The sequence below is a fragment of the Sceloporus undulatus genome, chromosome 2 (genome assembly GCF_019175285.1).
Source record: "Sceloporus undulatus isolate JIND9_A2432 ecotype Alabama chromosome 2, SceUnd_v1.1, whole genome shotgun sequence".
Taxonomy (NCBI): domain Eukaryota; kingdom Metazoa; phylum Chordata; class Lepidosauria; order Squamata; family Phrynosomatidae; genus Sceloporus; species Sceloporus undulatus.
In genome coordinates this window covers 113,859,037-113,875,801 of record NC_056523.1, presented here as the reverse complement: position 1 = coordinate 113,875,801, position 16,765 = coordinate 113,859,037, and the positions used below count along the sequence as shown (strand labels likewise).

General features: G+C 40.4%; 1 protein-coding gene across 4 annotated transcripts in view; it reads left to right on the top strand.

Moving 5' to 3' along the window:
* The window catches only part of KCNIP1 (potassium voltage-gated channel interacting protein 1), a 761,805-nt gene that overhangs the window by 660,937 nt on the left and 84,103 nt on the right, over positions 1-16,765 (top strand). Inside the window, exon 1 of one of the 4 annotated variants that reach the window (XM_042452815.1) lies at positions 11,783-12,026. The exons of the other annotated variants lie outside the window; for them this stretch is intronic. Coding sequence (XP_042308749.1) covers positions 11,798-12,026 — 229 coding nt within the window. The 5' untranslated portion in view covers positions 11,783-11,797. Of the gene's footprint in view, positions 1-11,782; positions 12,027-16,765 lie in introns of those variants that run through there. 4 annotated transcript variants of the gene reach the window in all.

The following is a 16,765-nucleotide window of genomic DNA, read 5'->3' as shown; positions in this document are numbered from 1 at the left end:
ACGATAAAGGCAAGCATAAACCTCTCAGAGGCTAAATTTTCACAATTTGGGGTTTGATGCTGGAATTAGAAAGCCAAATAAGTTGGAAAGGATAAAGAAAGGAAAGACCCAGCAAGAATACAGCTTGAGAGAGTTAATGATTTGGGGACTAGAAACTTTGAATAGTTTGAAACTAATATTTATCAGCGAGATCCATGAAGTTAAGGATTCCTCATTCATTTTAACCACTTCACATTTATCCTGGTTCTGATTAGAATCCAATCCTCCTATTCTTCTCTCTATATGCCTAGAATTTACAGAGGGAAGGAAGCTCCCATTGACATCATTGTTATTCACTTCCAAATAACAGGAAAGGGGGATTCCAGTTGGGTCCTTGGGAGGGACAACGGGTTTGAGTTCCTCCTCACATGCTGTGGTACTGATGTGACTGCACTTGCCCCATGAAAGCTTGTCCAGTTATGCAAAGAAAAACTACTTGAGAAAAGTCATTGCTAATTACACCCACATTTACTGGAGCCATTAGGACATGAAAACTCGAATGAAAGGAAGGTTGCAAAATACAGCACTTTTATCTTGATTTTACTTTGTCTACACTAGGCAAGTACTTTTATGATTATTTTAACTACCTTATTTTAATAAATATGATGCTTATATCTTTCTTGCTTTCCAGAAAAATGTAGCATTTTCTCCTCTCAAAAGGGTAGGAAACAATTGTAAGTGCTCCCTTCAGTTTTCTGAATCCATCTATCCATGTTACACACATACTGCGAATTCCAAAGTTCGGGGGACAAAAAAGGAAACTAATGTATAAAAGTCTAAAGACTAAGTAGCTGAATAAAACAATATTATTCACAATGAATAATTCATACAACAAGCCCAGCTGATTTCAATGAAGAGATTGCCTATTATTGGAAAATATTCACTACATACTATTTGTGAATAATTATAGATGCATAATCTATGAGTTTTATTTCATATTGAATAATTCAACAGTTCATTCTGAAAAATTTGGACAGTGTGCAAATATGAGACATGATCTAAGCAAAGGTAGGCACTTAATAACTATTGAATTCAACAGAAACATGCTTATGCATTATATATAAAATCATAGAGTTGTAAGAGACCATAAGGACCATCCAGTTCAACCCCATGCTGTGCAGGAACTCTCAATTAAAGCATCCCCGGCAGATGGTCATCCAGCCTCTGTTTAAAGACCTCTAAGGAAGGAGACTCCAAGGAAGGAGACTCCACCACACTCACTATGTAATGATTCACTTCCCCTTTTCTTTAACTGCTATCAAGTTTATTATTTTGTATACACCTCACTCTTCCTCATAAGAACTCAAAACATCTGAGCAATGGAAATGGGAACAGTGAAGCAAACTATGTCGGGGTACAGACCGTGGAGGCACCTCTCTTTGCTCCTCAGCAACCAAACTGTGCGATGCTGCTGCCCAGCAACAAAGAAGCATTAAAAAGCCAGTTCTTTTTGCAGCACAGTTGCGCTGCTGCAAACCTACATAGACGTCCCGATGGCATCGCAGCTGCGCAGTGCTGTTTGGAAGCTGCGCAGCTGTACACGCTGTGTGGGTGGTGCTGCGCAGCTGCAACACCCTCATCATGTGCTAGGGTTGCAGGGCATGTGCACGCATGGTCCCAAGGCAACCCTAGCACGTAATGGGCATGGGGCAAAGGGCCTGTCTATACAGGGCCTAAGTTGTGAAAGGTGGTTCAAAGTGTTTTTAAAAGACATGGATTGCATTGTATTTGGTGAAATATTGCATCACCACCAAATCCACGGTTAAGATAGGTTCAAAACACACTTCTGAAATAATTCAGTTTGAGACTGTTTTAACTGCCGTGGCTCAAGGCTAGTGAATTCTGGAAACTGTAGTTTTGTGAGACATTTATCCTTCTCTGTCAGACAGCTCTGTTGCCACAATAAACTACAATTACCAGGACTCTCTAGCATTGAGATAGGGCTGTTAAAGCAGTCTCAAACTGGATTATTTCTGCAGTGTGTTTTGGACCATAGTCTCCATATAGCTCCAGCCTCTTGATTTGTAAGATAATATGAAGATATCCATTACACAGCCTCCAAATGTTCCAATTTGGCAAGGGCAGTCCCAAGTAATCCTCTGTCATCCCATTTTTTCCACTGCTTTTAAATGACAATATCCTGTATTTCGTTGTCAGGAATAAACTGTCCTGTACTGTACTGTAATTAAATCCACTGCTTTTAAAATGTCCCAATACCTTTCTCTTACTTTCACTTTCCCCCTTTGTCCTCAGCTTACTTCAATTTCTCCAAACTGAGTTTAAAGTGCAAAGGTAGTCTGCATTAACTCAACTGGGTCAGAGGGAGAAAAGGGTTAAAACTTTGCCCTTTCCAGTAGGTTCAAGTAAATGCAGACTCCTGCAGTTTCTCCTAGCATGTCATTCTTCATTACTAACTTGAGCCGCCTTTACTACATTCAGATGTTGCTTGAACAACATGTGTCCTGGTTGTCATCTGTGAAATGTTGGAGACAATATCCTGATGCTTCTTTACGCAGAGGTAGGCAACTAACCAATGTCTAGAGACCATATACATCCTTCACTGGACCTTGCAGGGCCCCCATTTTGCAATGTTTTATACTGAGTTTAGATTTCATCACTTCCTGGTGGGGAAAAGAGCCTCTCCTGATGAAATTCCCTACCCCTTACATAGTGTGAAAAGGGACAGGGGATGCTACATTGCATCCCTAGGAGTCTCATATATGACTCATGGACCACTTTTCCCTAACCTTGACCTAAACAGATCTGGGATCAGACCAAGCTCAACAAGGCAAGCTAAATCATATTTCACTGTACTTTGAGCATCTCAAGTACTATGCCTCCACTTGGAGTCTATCCTTTCAGTTTTGGGGGAACAGGGATAGGAAAAAATGTCCATTTAAGGAATCATATTATTTATAGAGATGAGCTCAAATGGCAGTGTCTTGTGATTCTGAGTAGCCAACGCAAGGAAGGCACACCCAATTGGTACCAGGCCAGATCTGAAAGCTGGAGACAATGTCTCTGGGTGACAAGGACTCCTATACTGTGACCCTCCATCCTATGCTGTTATTCAGGCAGATGAGAGACTTTTTTTTACAGTGATAGTCTGCATGTATATATCTTCCACTCCACCAAATGCATCTGAGTAAGTAGACTGAAGTCTATGAAAGCTCATGCTAGCTTCTGTCTTTCAGTTAGTCTCAAAGGTGCTGTAAGATCTCTCTACATACTGATTCCACAGACTAACATGGCTATATCTTTGAATTCTACCACCTGTGTGTGTGTGTGCGCGCGTGCACTGTGAACATAAGGATCTGAAAATTAATCTCTTATACACATTAATATATACATGCGCACAAATGCACAGAAGTATATGTATGTGTGTAAATTTAACAAGGCTCTGGCTACAACTGCACTTCAGAATTAATGCAGTGTGACATGGCTTTAACTCCCATGCCTCTATCCTATGGAATCCAAGGATTTGAAGCTTGGTGTGAGAGAATTCTAAACATCTCACAAAACTACAAATCCCAGGATTGCATAGCATTGAGCCATGGCAGTTAAAGTGGTGTCAAACTGCATTATTTCTGTAGTGCAGATGCAGCCTCTGTGTCATCAAACGTATGGAAAGTGCAACCAGGATCTACACCAACCAGCAAACTACCACCCTCTTTTTGATGGTTATTAAAAATAAACAACAACCCATGAACAACTGCAGGAATTACACACTAACTGATTGCTTCTACCAGGAGCAATCAAATTGGAGTGCTGTGTAACAGGAGTGAGACTGACAATACAAACAAGAACACTCCAGGAGGGAACTCTTCCCAGCAACCAAGGGGATTTGATGTCTAGAGATATAATTTCAAAGAAATTATTAAGTTTTCTTAACTCCACAGCAGTTACTTGTACTGGAGGAAATTATATTTTAAAAAATCAGCAGGGTTTTCCTTTCTTTTAAAGAAAAAAGTGTTTGGTTCCTTACAGAAAACATAAACCAGAGGTGCAGATTGCTTTTTAAAAAGTGTGACTGTGGTATGAAAAAGCTGCTGCTGTCCATGATGCATGTGCTTGTTTCTTTTGTCTCATTATAAACTCCGTGTGTGTCTTTTTGAAGCACCAGGGGGAAAGTTTTGACAAGAATAGGGATGGAAATAATATTCCAAAATATTTCCCCAAAAATATATTTAAAGGGGGGGGGGTTGCAACTGAGGAGAATATTCAGCCCCCAAACTCTGGAACGACCTGCCGGATGAGATCCGTCAGATAACATCATTAGACAGCTTTTAAAAAGTGGTCAAGACGGATCTCTTCCGGCAGGCCTTTCCAGAATAACCATCCCGGCCCAGGTTCCCTGATTCCCTCATTCCTCCCGTGGCCCCATCTTAGTGATGGTGAGGATCAACAGAGGGATATCAGGGTTTTTAGTTTTAATTGCTGTTTTTATGCTTGATACTGTGTTTTTAATATGTTATACTGTTTAATACTGTCTTAAGGGTGGAGGGATAAAGTGTTTTTAATTGTCATATTTTATATTTTACTGTTGTCAACCGCCCAGATTGGTTTGCCATAGGGCAGTATACAAATAAATATTATTATTATTATTATTCTGCACAAATTTCACCTTCTTTGCACATGAAACAGCATTTTCTGCACAGAAAATATTTCCTGTACAAAAAAATGTGCAAAATTTGCAAAGAACAAGCCCTGAAGAATTTTTGAAGAATTTCTCACAGAAAATTGTGAGAAAAAAATTGGTAAAATTACTGCTTCCTTTGAAAATTATAATACCAAATAATTACAAGCAAAGAGAATAGAAGGTTGACACCAAACTAGGGGGAGTAGCTAATACCCCAGAGGACAGGATCAAAATTCAAGATGACCTGAATAGACTAGAAAGCTGAGCCAAAGCAAACAAAATGAAATTCAACATGGAGAAATGTAAGGTATGGCACTTAGGGCGGAAAAATGAAATGCACAGATATAGGATGGGCGACACCTTGCTGAATGAAACTATGGCATGTTACAGACAGCCCAGAAGAGGCAGTCTTGCACCACCGCCAGTTGCAGCGTCCGGGAACCACAGCAGCCAAACGGCGTGGTTCCCGGACGCTGCAAAGAAGTAGCACGATTTTTGCGCTCCTTCCTGCAGCCCGGAAAAGACACCGCAAGTGCCAAAGTGTGCACTCATGGTGTCACTTCTGCCGCACGATGTGGGGACGCAGAGCGTCCGCTATGTCAAAATGGCGGCACCCATCTGTATGCGGCGCCGCCATTTTGACGTAGTCATTACACGCGAAGGGCAAGGCGCGTCAGGAAGCACCGGCCCTCACGTGTAATGACGGCGCGATGATGGTGCCTCATGAGCCCGTCTGTAATGCGCCAACATGTGAAAGGGATCTGGGAGTCCAAGTAAACCACAAGTTGAACATGAGTCAACAGTGTGATGCAGCAGCTAAAAAGGCCAATGTGATTTTAGGCTGCAACGATAGAAGTATAGTGTCTAGATCAAGAGAAGTAATAGTGCCACTATATTCTGCTCTGGTCAGGCCCCACCTGGAATATTGTGTCCAGTTCTGGGCACCACAATTTAAAAAGGATGTGGAAAAACTGGAGCATGTCTAAAGGAGGGTGACTAAAATGGTGAAGGGTCTGGAAGCCATGCCCTATGAGGAAAGAGGGAGCTGGGGATATTCAGCCTAGAGAAGAGAAGGTTAAGAGGTGATATGATAGACCTGTTTAAATATTTGAAAGGATGTCATATTGAGGAAGGAGCAAGTTTGTTTTCTGCTGCTCCAGATATTAGGACCCGGAACAATGGATGCAAGCTTCAGCAAAAGAGATTTCACCTCAACATTAGGAAGAACTTCCTGACAGTAAGGGCTGTCCGATAGTGGAACACACTCCCTTGGAGAGTGGTGGAGTCTCCTTCCTTGGAGGTCTTTAAACAGAGGCTGGATGGCCATCTGTCGGGAATGCTTTGATTTGGATTTCCTGCATGGCAGGGGGTTGGACAGGATGGCCCTTGCGGTCTGTTCTAACCCCATTATTCTATGATTCTAGGTTAGAAAACTATACATGGGCACTACCATGAGCCAAGAAGGAGTACAGAAGCACATTGTTCCAACTGGTCAGAATAGAAAGGCCTCTGAAGAAGGAATAGTAATTCTACAATATGTTGGATATAATAACTAATCACTTTAAAGTTTCCTGGAAATATATGGCTGTCTCCATCAACATTCTGTTTTACAACTGCACACAAGTTACTAAGTGGGAGTACTCACAGTAGAAAACAGAATGTAAAATCCATTACACAGCTGATAAACCTGATTCATTTCTTATCCCCTTCCTCTGTCTGGAAGGATCCAAGCTTTTAAAAAGCAGTATGATACAGTGTGCCAGATTTATTGTTATGCCAATGCACCAAAAATGACTATGCCTGTTTAGCTGAAGAGTCTGAGTGAGGTTGCAATCAACAAAAATCATATCGTTGAAATGAAATTAAATGCCTCAGGATTTCTCTTTAATGTATAATTTAATCTCAGTCTTCTGACTGTACATCAGATGGCAGTGTCTATATACCAGCAATGTTGTCACTTCCTTCAACTTTAGGTTTTGGGTTTTGAAAAATCCATTTTGGATAGATTTTGGGGTCCTTTTTTTCCTGAAAAATTAAAAATATTCTTTCAGATTGATAAATAGTGGTATTGAAACCATCACTCTATTCTTACTACAGAAATTGATTGATTGATTGATTGATTGATTTTGCACAAGTATTTTCTCTGTTTGAATACACTGATGTTAAACCCTCTTGGGTGAAATTCACTGGAGCACAACAATATTCCAGAGTAGGAGGCATCCAGAACTATGAATCTCCATCTGTTAAATTCATATGAACTATTGATGTACTAGGTTTGTACCATCATATTTAATAAACTTTAGACTGTCCAGTGAAAGAACTCTTATGTACCACATGTGATTTCAGGTGGATTAATGTGACTGTTGCTTTTATGTAAAGGAGCAAATGTGAAATTTGTTGTTATGTGCCATCAAATTGGCTTCATATTTTGGCGAGCCTATAATAAGAAACTGCCAAGAGACCAGATTCACATTATCACATAATATCACATAATACGATATGCAAAATACATTCTCCAAATCAGCCATTCTAGGAATAATCTTCTGCTCACAGAAACATATTACTTTTTATTATTCACAGAAATTGCTTTTCAATATGTAGCCATTTGCCATTCATAATTCATTTATGATCATAGGAATACTGTTAAAACTTTAATGTCTTTGATACAATCTCATGACTTCACTTCAGAGTTTGGAACCCATGTAGTTTGGTTAAAGAAAGAGGGGGCAGGCAGTTATAGTCTGACAATATCTGGAGAGCTACATGATCACCACCACAGTTTTTACAACCAAAGCTCAGAAGTAATGTATAGCAAGTATTAACATTACAGTGTTGTGTGCATGGATAAAATAAATAAATTACAAATATTTCTTTAAATAAGTTGTTGTTAACTGCCTTTGCGTCAATCTCAACCATGGCGACCTTGCTGATGAGACATCTCTAAGACCCCTTGTCCTCCACTCCTCTGCCCAACTCCTGCAAACTCATACTCATGCTCTCTTTAATGGAGTCCATCCATCTAGCATGCAGCCTTCCTGTTTTTCTACTTCCCTTCTCCTTTCCTAGCATTATTGTTTTTTCTAATGATTCATGTCTTCTCATGATGCATCCAAAGTATGCTTGCCTAAGTTTTTGTCATCTTGGCTTCCAGGGAGATCTCAGGTTTGGTGTGCTCTAGGAACCATTTGTTTGTCTTCTTGGTCATCTACGGGATGCTCAGCACTCCTCTTCAGCACCACATCTCAAATGCATTTATTTTCTTCCTATCTGCTTTCTTCACTGTCCAGCTCTCACATCTATACATGTTAATGGAGAATATGATGGCTTGTATGATTCTAACTTCAGTGCTGAGTTGCTTAGTTTTGCATTTTAGAATCTTTTCTAGTTCTTTCATAGCACCTCTCACCAGTCTTAATCTTCCTCTGATTTCCTGGCTCCAGTCCCCATTTCTATCAGTATTTGGTCCCAGATATGAGAACTCTTTTACTATTTCTATTTCCTCATTGTCTAGTTTGAATGTATGTATCTTCTTCATGGTCATTATTTTTGTTTTCTTTATTTTCAACACTAAGCCTGCCTTTGCACTCTCTTCTTTGATCTTCCTTAGGAGTTGCTCAAAGTCGGTGAGGTTTTCTGGTGTCGTCAGCATATTTCAGATTATTGATATTCCTTCCTCCTATTTTCACTCCTCCTTCTTCTGTGTTCAAGCCTGCTTTCCTTACAATATGTTCTCCATATACATTCAACAGGTAGGGCAATAAGATGCAGTCTTGTCTGACCCCTTTGCCAATTGGGAACCATTCTGTTTCTCTGTGTTCTCTTCTGACAGTAGCCTCTTGTCCTGAGTAGAGATTCCTCATCAGGACTATCAGATGTGTTGGAACTGCCATGTCTTTATGGACGTTGTATACCTTTCATGATCTATGCAGTCAAAGGCTTTGCTATAGTTATAAAGCACATACTGATTTTCTTTTGGAATTCCTTAGTGCACTCAACCAGCCATCGTATATTTACAATGTGGTCCCTTGTGCCTCTTCCTTTCTGAACTTTGCTTGAACCTCTGGGATCTCCCTTTCCATGTATGGTTGGAGCCTATGTTGCAGAATTTTGAGCATGATTTTGCTTGCATGGTAGATCAGTGCTATGATCCTATAGTTGCTGCATTCTCTTGTGTCTCCTTTTTTATGGCTGGAGATATTTATTGATTGCTTCCAATTTGTTGGCCATAATTTTGTTTTCCATATCTGTTGACATATGTTGGTTAGCACTAGAGTTCACTCTGTCAATGTGGATTGCAGCAGTTCTATTGGAATATCATCTGTTCTTGAAGACTTATTTTTTGCAATTTCCCTTATTGCAGATTCCACCTCACTTTTTAGAATTTGAGGCTCATCTCCATATGACTTTTCATTCCATGTGTCCTTCATGTTGTCATCTCTTTCATATAACTCTTCTGTGTATTGCATCCAGCGTCTTTTTATTCCTTCCAGGTACTTAAATAGCTAGAAGTACTGTACCATCTACTTAAATTAGTACCTAAATTATTACTTAAATAAGTAATAATATTACTTAAATAAGTACCATCTACTAATTAATCTTAAAGCATTGTATTTTAAGGAGTTATTTGGGGTAATCTTAGGCACTGTATTATTATTATTATTATTATATTAAAAAAGAAGTAACTTAGGTCTAGTCCACACTGCAGAAATAATCCAGTTTGAGACGGCTTTAAATGCCCTGGCTCAGTGCTAGGGAATCCTGGGAATTGTAGTTTATTGTGGAAGAGAAGGCTAAATGTCTCACAAAACTACAGTCCCTAAATTCCCTAGCATTGAGCCAGAGCAGTTCAAGCGGTCTCAAACTGCATTATTTCTGCATTGTGTTTCAGACCTAGGTGACTAAATAAGAGTTCACATGTCAGCAACATGTTTATAATACATTACTCTTGTCATGCCAAGTGATTACCAATGTCAAAGAGTTACTTTATAAAAAACAGCAAGTACTGAGTAATGAATTTTTAAAAAAATTGCTCATGCTCTCTAAAAAAAAACCACATCTTCCCTTCAGAAATTACTGTCTTTTCCATACATCATTCAGGGGTCACTACTCTAAAAAGAAATGGAAAATATTTATCTCTGATCTGAAGTGTGAAGTAGCCCAACAATCCAACTAGAAATGGCACATACTTGTTTGCCTCCCTTTAAAAAACAAATAAACAGAAAAGCAGCCTCAGGAGGCATCTCCAGACATTTTCCACTTGAAAGTTGTTTCCCTGGTTGCTTTACCACTTGTGGGGAATAAAAGAATAGGAACCCAGAAGTTTTTCCTTACAGAACAAATGCCAGTTTATGGAATGTATTGAGTAGAAAAACACCTGGAGGGGAAGGATTAAACAGCCTCCTCTTCAAATTTGCCTTCACTTAAACTTTTGGCATCCTGTGGCTACTTTTAAAAAGTCTTGAGAAAATATAGGAGAACACCCACCCATCCACCCACAAAGTTATGACTAAATACAATTAAATATTTGAATCAGGATCTCACATCATTTCTCAAATACAAGATGCTATCTGTGATCGCTATATCTGCTTCTATTTCCAATTCCATGAAAATCTGGAGCACAGATTTTACAATAGGATTCACATCATAGGCGGGGTACAGATGGCAGTAAAGGGGCGGTCCGCAGCCGCCCCTTTTCTTGCCGGGTTGGAGGCAGGGGAGCCTCATCGGCAGCCCCTGTAGCTCCAACCCAGCAATTTTCCAGGCCGTGGGAAAATGGCAAAACGTCGCTTCCCAGTGGCATGGAAAAGGGTGTCCATGGGGCTTCATGCCACTCGGCCCCTTTCTCCCTGGCTTCGTTCCTGCAGCAATCTAGTTGCCATGGGAACGCGGCACCCTCCCAGAAGGAGTTTCGTTTCGGAGCTCCTTCTCATGCTGCAAATAGGGCGCCCTAAGCACCCTCCAGTGGCACAATGATGTCAGGTGTGCGTGGGTCCATTTGGATGTAGCGTGCATGTGACGGCATCGGCACACACTGCATATGGATGGTGCCATGCCATGTGGTTGGTGCGCGCTCCCCAGCCCTACTTTTGGCCCCAGCACGGCACTTTCGTCTGTACTGGGCCTTAATTTTTCCATTGCAACACACTGGATGATCTTGAGCAAGTCACACACTCTCAGCTTCAAAGGGAGACAAAAGCAACCCCCCCCCAAGCCATTGACAAATGTCTAACCATGCCAGCCTTTGATGCTGACCCATGTGTATATACCTATGACATATACTATGCTATATAAGATGTGGTGAGAGCCAATATGGCGTAGTGGTTTCAACATTGGACTATGACTCTGGAGACCAGGTTCTATTTCCAGCTCAGCCATGAAACCCACTAGGTAGCTTTGAACAAGTCACATGCTCTCAGCCTCAGGGAATTGCAGTGGCAATGGCAAACCTCCTCTTAACAAATCTTGTCAAGAAAACCCCATGATACGCTCGCCTTAAGGTCGTCATAAGTCAGAAAAGACTAGAAAGCACAGAACAACAACATATATGTGCCATGTGCTATAACTATACCATGGTATTAATATGTGTCTTCTAGTCAGTTCCAACAACCAATATCTCTCCCAGAGGACCACATCAGAGGTCAGCCTGGTGGAGTACTTGCCAAAAGGCTCCTCACTAACTCTCCAGCCCCCCTGATCTCCTATTCTTTGGGGAGCCATTTTGCCAGGATTACTCCATTCAGCATACAAACAGCAAAAGTGTGTGTGTGTGTGTGTGTGTGTGAGAGAGAGAGAGAGAGAGAGACCATAATTTGGGCAGAGTTGCTCTCAAGTGCAAGATAACTGTGGGACCCACAGTTGCTGCTGCTGAGGTTAGCAACAGTGGTGTTAAGTTGTAAATGAGAGGCATAAACTGTTGAGACAGTTGCCCTGGAGAGAGAGAATGGGATGGGAGAAAAGGAGTGAGAGAGAAGGAAAGAAACCCCAGGTTAAAATTTAGAAAAGATAAAGGCTGCAAGAGTGTGGGCTGGGGCTGGAGGAAGGCGGAGGAACAGGAACAGGGTGAGACTCACACTCCTGCACAAAGAGAGACAGAGGGACGAAAGAGAGAGAAAATGAGCCATGCACTTAACCAGCAGCAGGAAGAAAAGCTTCAAACAGCTGATTTCCCCCTTGCTTTCAGTCCCTGCCTGTCGTTTTACTAGCACACCAGAGACTACTATCTGGGTATTATCTGAAAAGATGTGGAGCAAAGGAGAGTCTGAAGGGCTCCAGACTTTAGGGATTGTGGTGGTGATTTGCTCCTCTCTGAAACTTTTGCACTACCTTGGACTAATTGACTTATCAGATGGTAAGAGAACCTCCAAGTTTTACCAGCTCCTCTATAATACTTCCATATAGGTGTTTATATATATATATAGATAGATAGATAGATAGAGAGAGAGAGAGAGAGAGAGAGTAGCAATCTGAGTTGACAACCCTGTACCCAGCTACACCAGGGGTAATCCTCACTGAAATCAGGGGGGACTTACCTCTCAGTAGACAGGTATAGGATTGCATTGTGAGCAAGACCAGCTCATCTTTTTCTTACGGCTGTTTCTTTTTCACATCTTTCTCCAGCTTCATTCTGCAGTGCTGAATTTTGTGTTGTGCTCTGGCAAGCTTCTGGAATTCCTGTTGAGTGGTGTGTTTTATGTTGTGTGTATGTGTGCTCTTTTTCCAGTTCTGAAGCTGTTAGATATCTTCCAGTAAATACTGCTTCACCATCACTCACCTCCTGTCTGGCAGATTGTATTTCGTTTGAGTTAATTGTCAAGTAACTAATTCTTAGGACTCTGAGGTATGCATAATGCATGTTAAGGTATAGAGAAGTAGTACTAGTTACTGCTTATCTGCTTGAGCCCAAATGTGTGTACTCACAAGCAGGTCCTGGGCTTTATACAATGGCATGTTTTCCTTTCCACCAAATACATTTTAGAGGCTTTAAAAATTAAATGACAGATGGCCACCCTCTACAACTCAGAGACAAGCAGCAACTCGGAGACAAGCAGTGACTTCACATTGTAAAATAAGCCCCCTCCTATTTTTTATTTGAAATATAAGAGATTGATTTGTTTTTATCTCACAATGTTGGGGGAGGGTATGTTGTTCATGTTGCCACAAAGTTTAGCAACTATGATTATTTTCTTCTAGGACATGCTCATGAAATACATTTTTAAAAAATCCATTTATTTTCACAAAAGTGAGTACTTAAAATTAAAGTATAAGTAGGCAATCCCTCCCTAGGTTTACAGGTCTTGGAGGAGCCACTAACTAATAAATATGTTAAGTTTACTTTACTGAGTACCTGAGTACAATAAAAGCAGTCTTTTTTCATAGGAAGGTTACATATGAATGTATTAAGAAAAGCTTAAACAGGAAATGAATGATAGACTATCTATCTATCTATCTATCTGGGTGAAATTACAATGTGTATACTTAACTTTGGAAGAAACCCTGCAGTACTTTGGTAAGTTCATTTTGGTGTACATGTGCATATGATTACACAGATAAAAATTTGTCCCTTTCTTTATCAAGTAGAGCAAAACTGTAAGAATGCTGATAGTAATTCCTATATTTAAACCAGTTCTATAATGCTCTATAAGGGTTAAGAACGGCCTTAGATGAAAAACAGGGGGAAAGTATTCTAAAGATCTGTACATTTTTAATCTACAATGATTAACTAGGTCTACATTGATCTAGGTATAGATTGCCCAAAGGTTTATATTCATTACAAATCATTTTCAATTTTTCCCATTTTAAACACATTAGATCAATTTACCCTGATAGGAAATAAAACCCATTGAGAAGTCTGCAGAATAAAACAAAATTGTCATTAATAGATCACCAAGGTGGGATGGTGTCAAGAAAGGGACTCACCTCAGTGAGGAAGGAAAAGCAGTATGAAATTCTGCATCAGCTTGCATTGGCAGGGCCATCCATGTGAGTGCGAGATTTCTTTTCTGTTTGTTCTTCACTGTAATTCCGGTTGTGAAATTCTGTTGTTTCCAAGAAGATAAATCACTCATTTTGTATCACCACCGTCCTCCTGGAAATAATCAAATTGCTTTAATCAGTTTGTAGAGAAAACTCTAGCATAGTGGAATGCTAGATCTTTATAAGTTGCAATCAGGGCATAATTGTGTTTCTGAAACATTGACTAGGGTGGCTGCCATTATAAAATCCTGGATGACATGAAAAATTGAAACAATTCTTCTCCCGTTTGTTTGTTTCTCTTAGCTAAGATATTGCACGAGAGTGCCATTCAGCTTCATTCAAGCACTGCAACATTATGTGTGTTAAATCTTTGCAGTAAGCAGTCTGCCCTAATCCAACATCTCTCTGTGCTAATGGACTACATCTTTTCTGCAGCTTTGGTTGTTAATTGCTGCTGCCTTTCAGGCTGTAAAACCATCCTCCTAGGACTCAGCAGCATGTTCTGTGTAGCATGCTGTTTAAAAGCTTAGAAGTTCACAGTTTATTTTCTCTGAGGCCTCCTAAAAACTTCCAACAGAAGCTCAGAGCCATGCTACATAGCACCTGCATGAAAAGAATCCTCTGAAATACATGAAGTAAACTCTACCTGCCGTATTTCTGCTTGTGGGTTCTGGATTTTGTTGTACTTGCAGTAATACCACATGGGTTAGGGCAGGGGTAGGCAACCTGCGGCCCACGGGCCGGATGCGGCCCGGCGAGGCCTTGGGACCGGTCCCAGCCCGGTCCTGCCGCCGATTGCCGCCGGGGCCTTTGGCCTCTCACGCGCAGGGGCAAGGGGGGCAATTGTCTATAGACGCCTCAGAAACATGCATTTATATTAACATTTTTTAAAAAATCAGGGTTTTTTTTGCGTGCCCTCCACTTTTTTTTAAAAAAGTGTCCACCATTTGAAAATGTTGTCCTACATTTGTCCCAGTTTATTTATTTATTTAATTTTTTTTTTTTTAAAAAAATTAATTATTTATTTTTTGGCTTCGGCCCCTCAGTTGTCTAAGGGACAGCAACCCGGCCCCTGGTTCAAAAAGGTTGCCTACCCCTGGGTTAGGGGGATTAATCATCCAGGTTTTTGGAACAGATATTATTTTCCCTCCTTCCCTCCTTCCTTCCTATCTTCCTATTGTTTTATTTTTGTACTTATTTGGCAGCAGAGGGAGGGGGTTGTGATATGGTGGGGCACAATGAACCCCATGTGTTAATCATATATTTACTATTTTTTTACTTCATTTATATGCTGCCTTTCTCCCAGAGTAAGACCTAAGGCAGCTTCCAGAAATATCAAATTAAAAACATTTATAATAAAAAACAAGTTTAATTCCCCATATTAAACACTATAAAATCATTTAAAAGCCAAAAGCTAAAAGTTTAAAATTTTAAAAGTTAAAAACAAAATATCTAAATAAGAACCTTCCCTGCTTAAACAGAAAAGTCTTTGTCTGCTGATGGAAGGAAAAGAGGGAAGGGGCCAACCTAGCCTTCTGTGCAAGGGAGTTCCTGAGAGATGGAGCAGTGAAGGCTCTCTCTTGTATCTTCACCAAGCGAGCCTATGACAATGGTGGGACCAAGAGAAAACTTTACCCTGGAGATCTTAAGGATCTGGCAGGTTCATAATGGGGAAAAAACGGGTTCTTCTTGGGACACCGCATGGACATCACGAGTGCACCATTGGCACACTGTGGTGCATTAGTGACACAAGCATGGCAGCATGACGTATGGACACACTCCATGCTTGCATCATAGACACGCCCCCTGTGTGGGCAGTGCCATACAATACTGGTGCTGCTAGCACATACTAGGGCTCGGGAGCATGTGGTTGCTGCACGCTCCTGAGCCCTAGAATCGGCCCCATGATGGCGCTTCCCACCTGTCTGTCCTGGGCCTTAGTGAAGTCATGTGAAAAGTCATTTTTTAAAAGAAAATAAACAAAATACATAATAGTAAAATTAATGTTCTATTAAAATAGAGAATTGAGATAAAGTCCTTATAACAAGGTTTAAAAGAAGTATCTAAATATGGGGTGAGGGTTCTGTGCAGTTATAAATCCATCAGCCTAACTCTTGTGCCAAGTAAAATGCTGGAAAAAAAAGATTTAAGGGTATTGTAACAAACCTGACAAAGGAGAAGCATTTCTGAAATGCTTTTGAAATTTCTGAAAAGTAACCATATGTTGCCAACATCTGAGAGTGATGTGTGAGAATCATTCAGCTGTAAGAGGCCTCAAGGGCCATCCAATCCAACCTGCTGCTCAGTGCAGGGTCAGCGAGTATTGCATCGAATACAGTGTGAAAAGGGATTGCATGAATGTAGGGGGGTTACATTTATCAGCAGTGAATAAAGATGACCAAAGTGACTTAGAAGAAAAAGTTATGATGTATCCTTTGTTCCTTGTTGAAGGCTCCAGTCAGTGTGAAACAGGAGGTATGCAACCCTGTTAAGGCTGGGAGAGGAGCAGTGGGTTCAGGCCCTCCACTTCAGGGGCCTATGCTTATGATGAGTTGGATCAATCATATTCTGCCAATATGAATGGAAACCAGGGGGCAGTAGATTCTGAAACTGATTCTTGGGAGTATTATTATTATTATTATTATTATTATTATTATTATTATCAACATTATTTTCACTTTTATAGAAAACAGACCAGCATTTGATCTGTCAAAATACACAAAAATGGGGTTTTGTGTAGAAGCAATAAGACATGGCTTATTTACATGTGTGTAAAATCTGAGAAGTGACTGCCAAATTTATGACACTGGCATGGAATTAGTTTTTCTTTTCTCATAGACAGTTAAAATTTACTGGATGATTTAATGATTTGTTGGATTATGTCAGAGGGACATCTAGTTTACACTTTCCCTTATAGTGGCAGTAGTTTAGGGTGTTTGAAATTTTATGTTAATGATTAATGGGTTTGAGCTCATTCAGCCTACTAACTAAGAATCTGTGTTGTTTATGAAGTAAACATCAGATTGAGTGACCAGAGAGGAGGGGGTAAAATATGCGAAGGTTCATACTTGTCCACTATGGAGGCAGAAACATGGAGGTACCATCAAGGACATA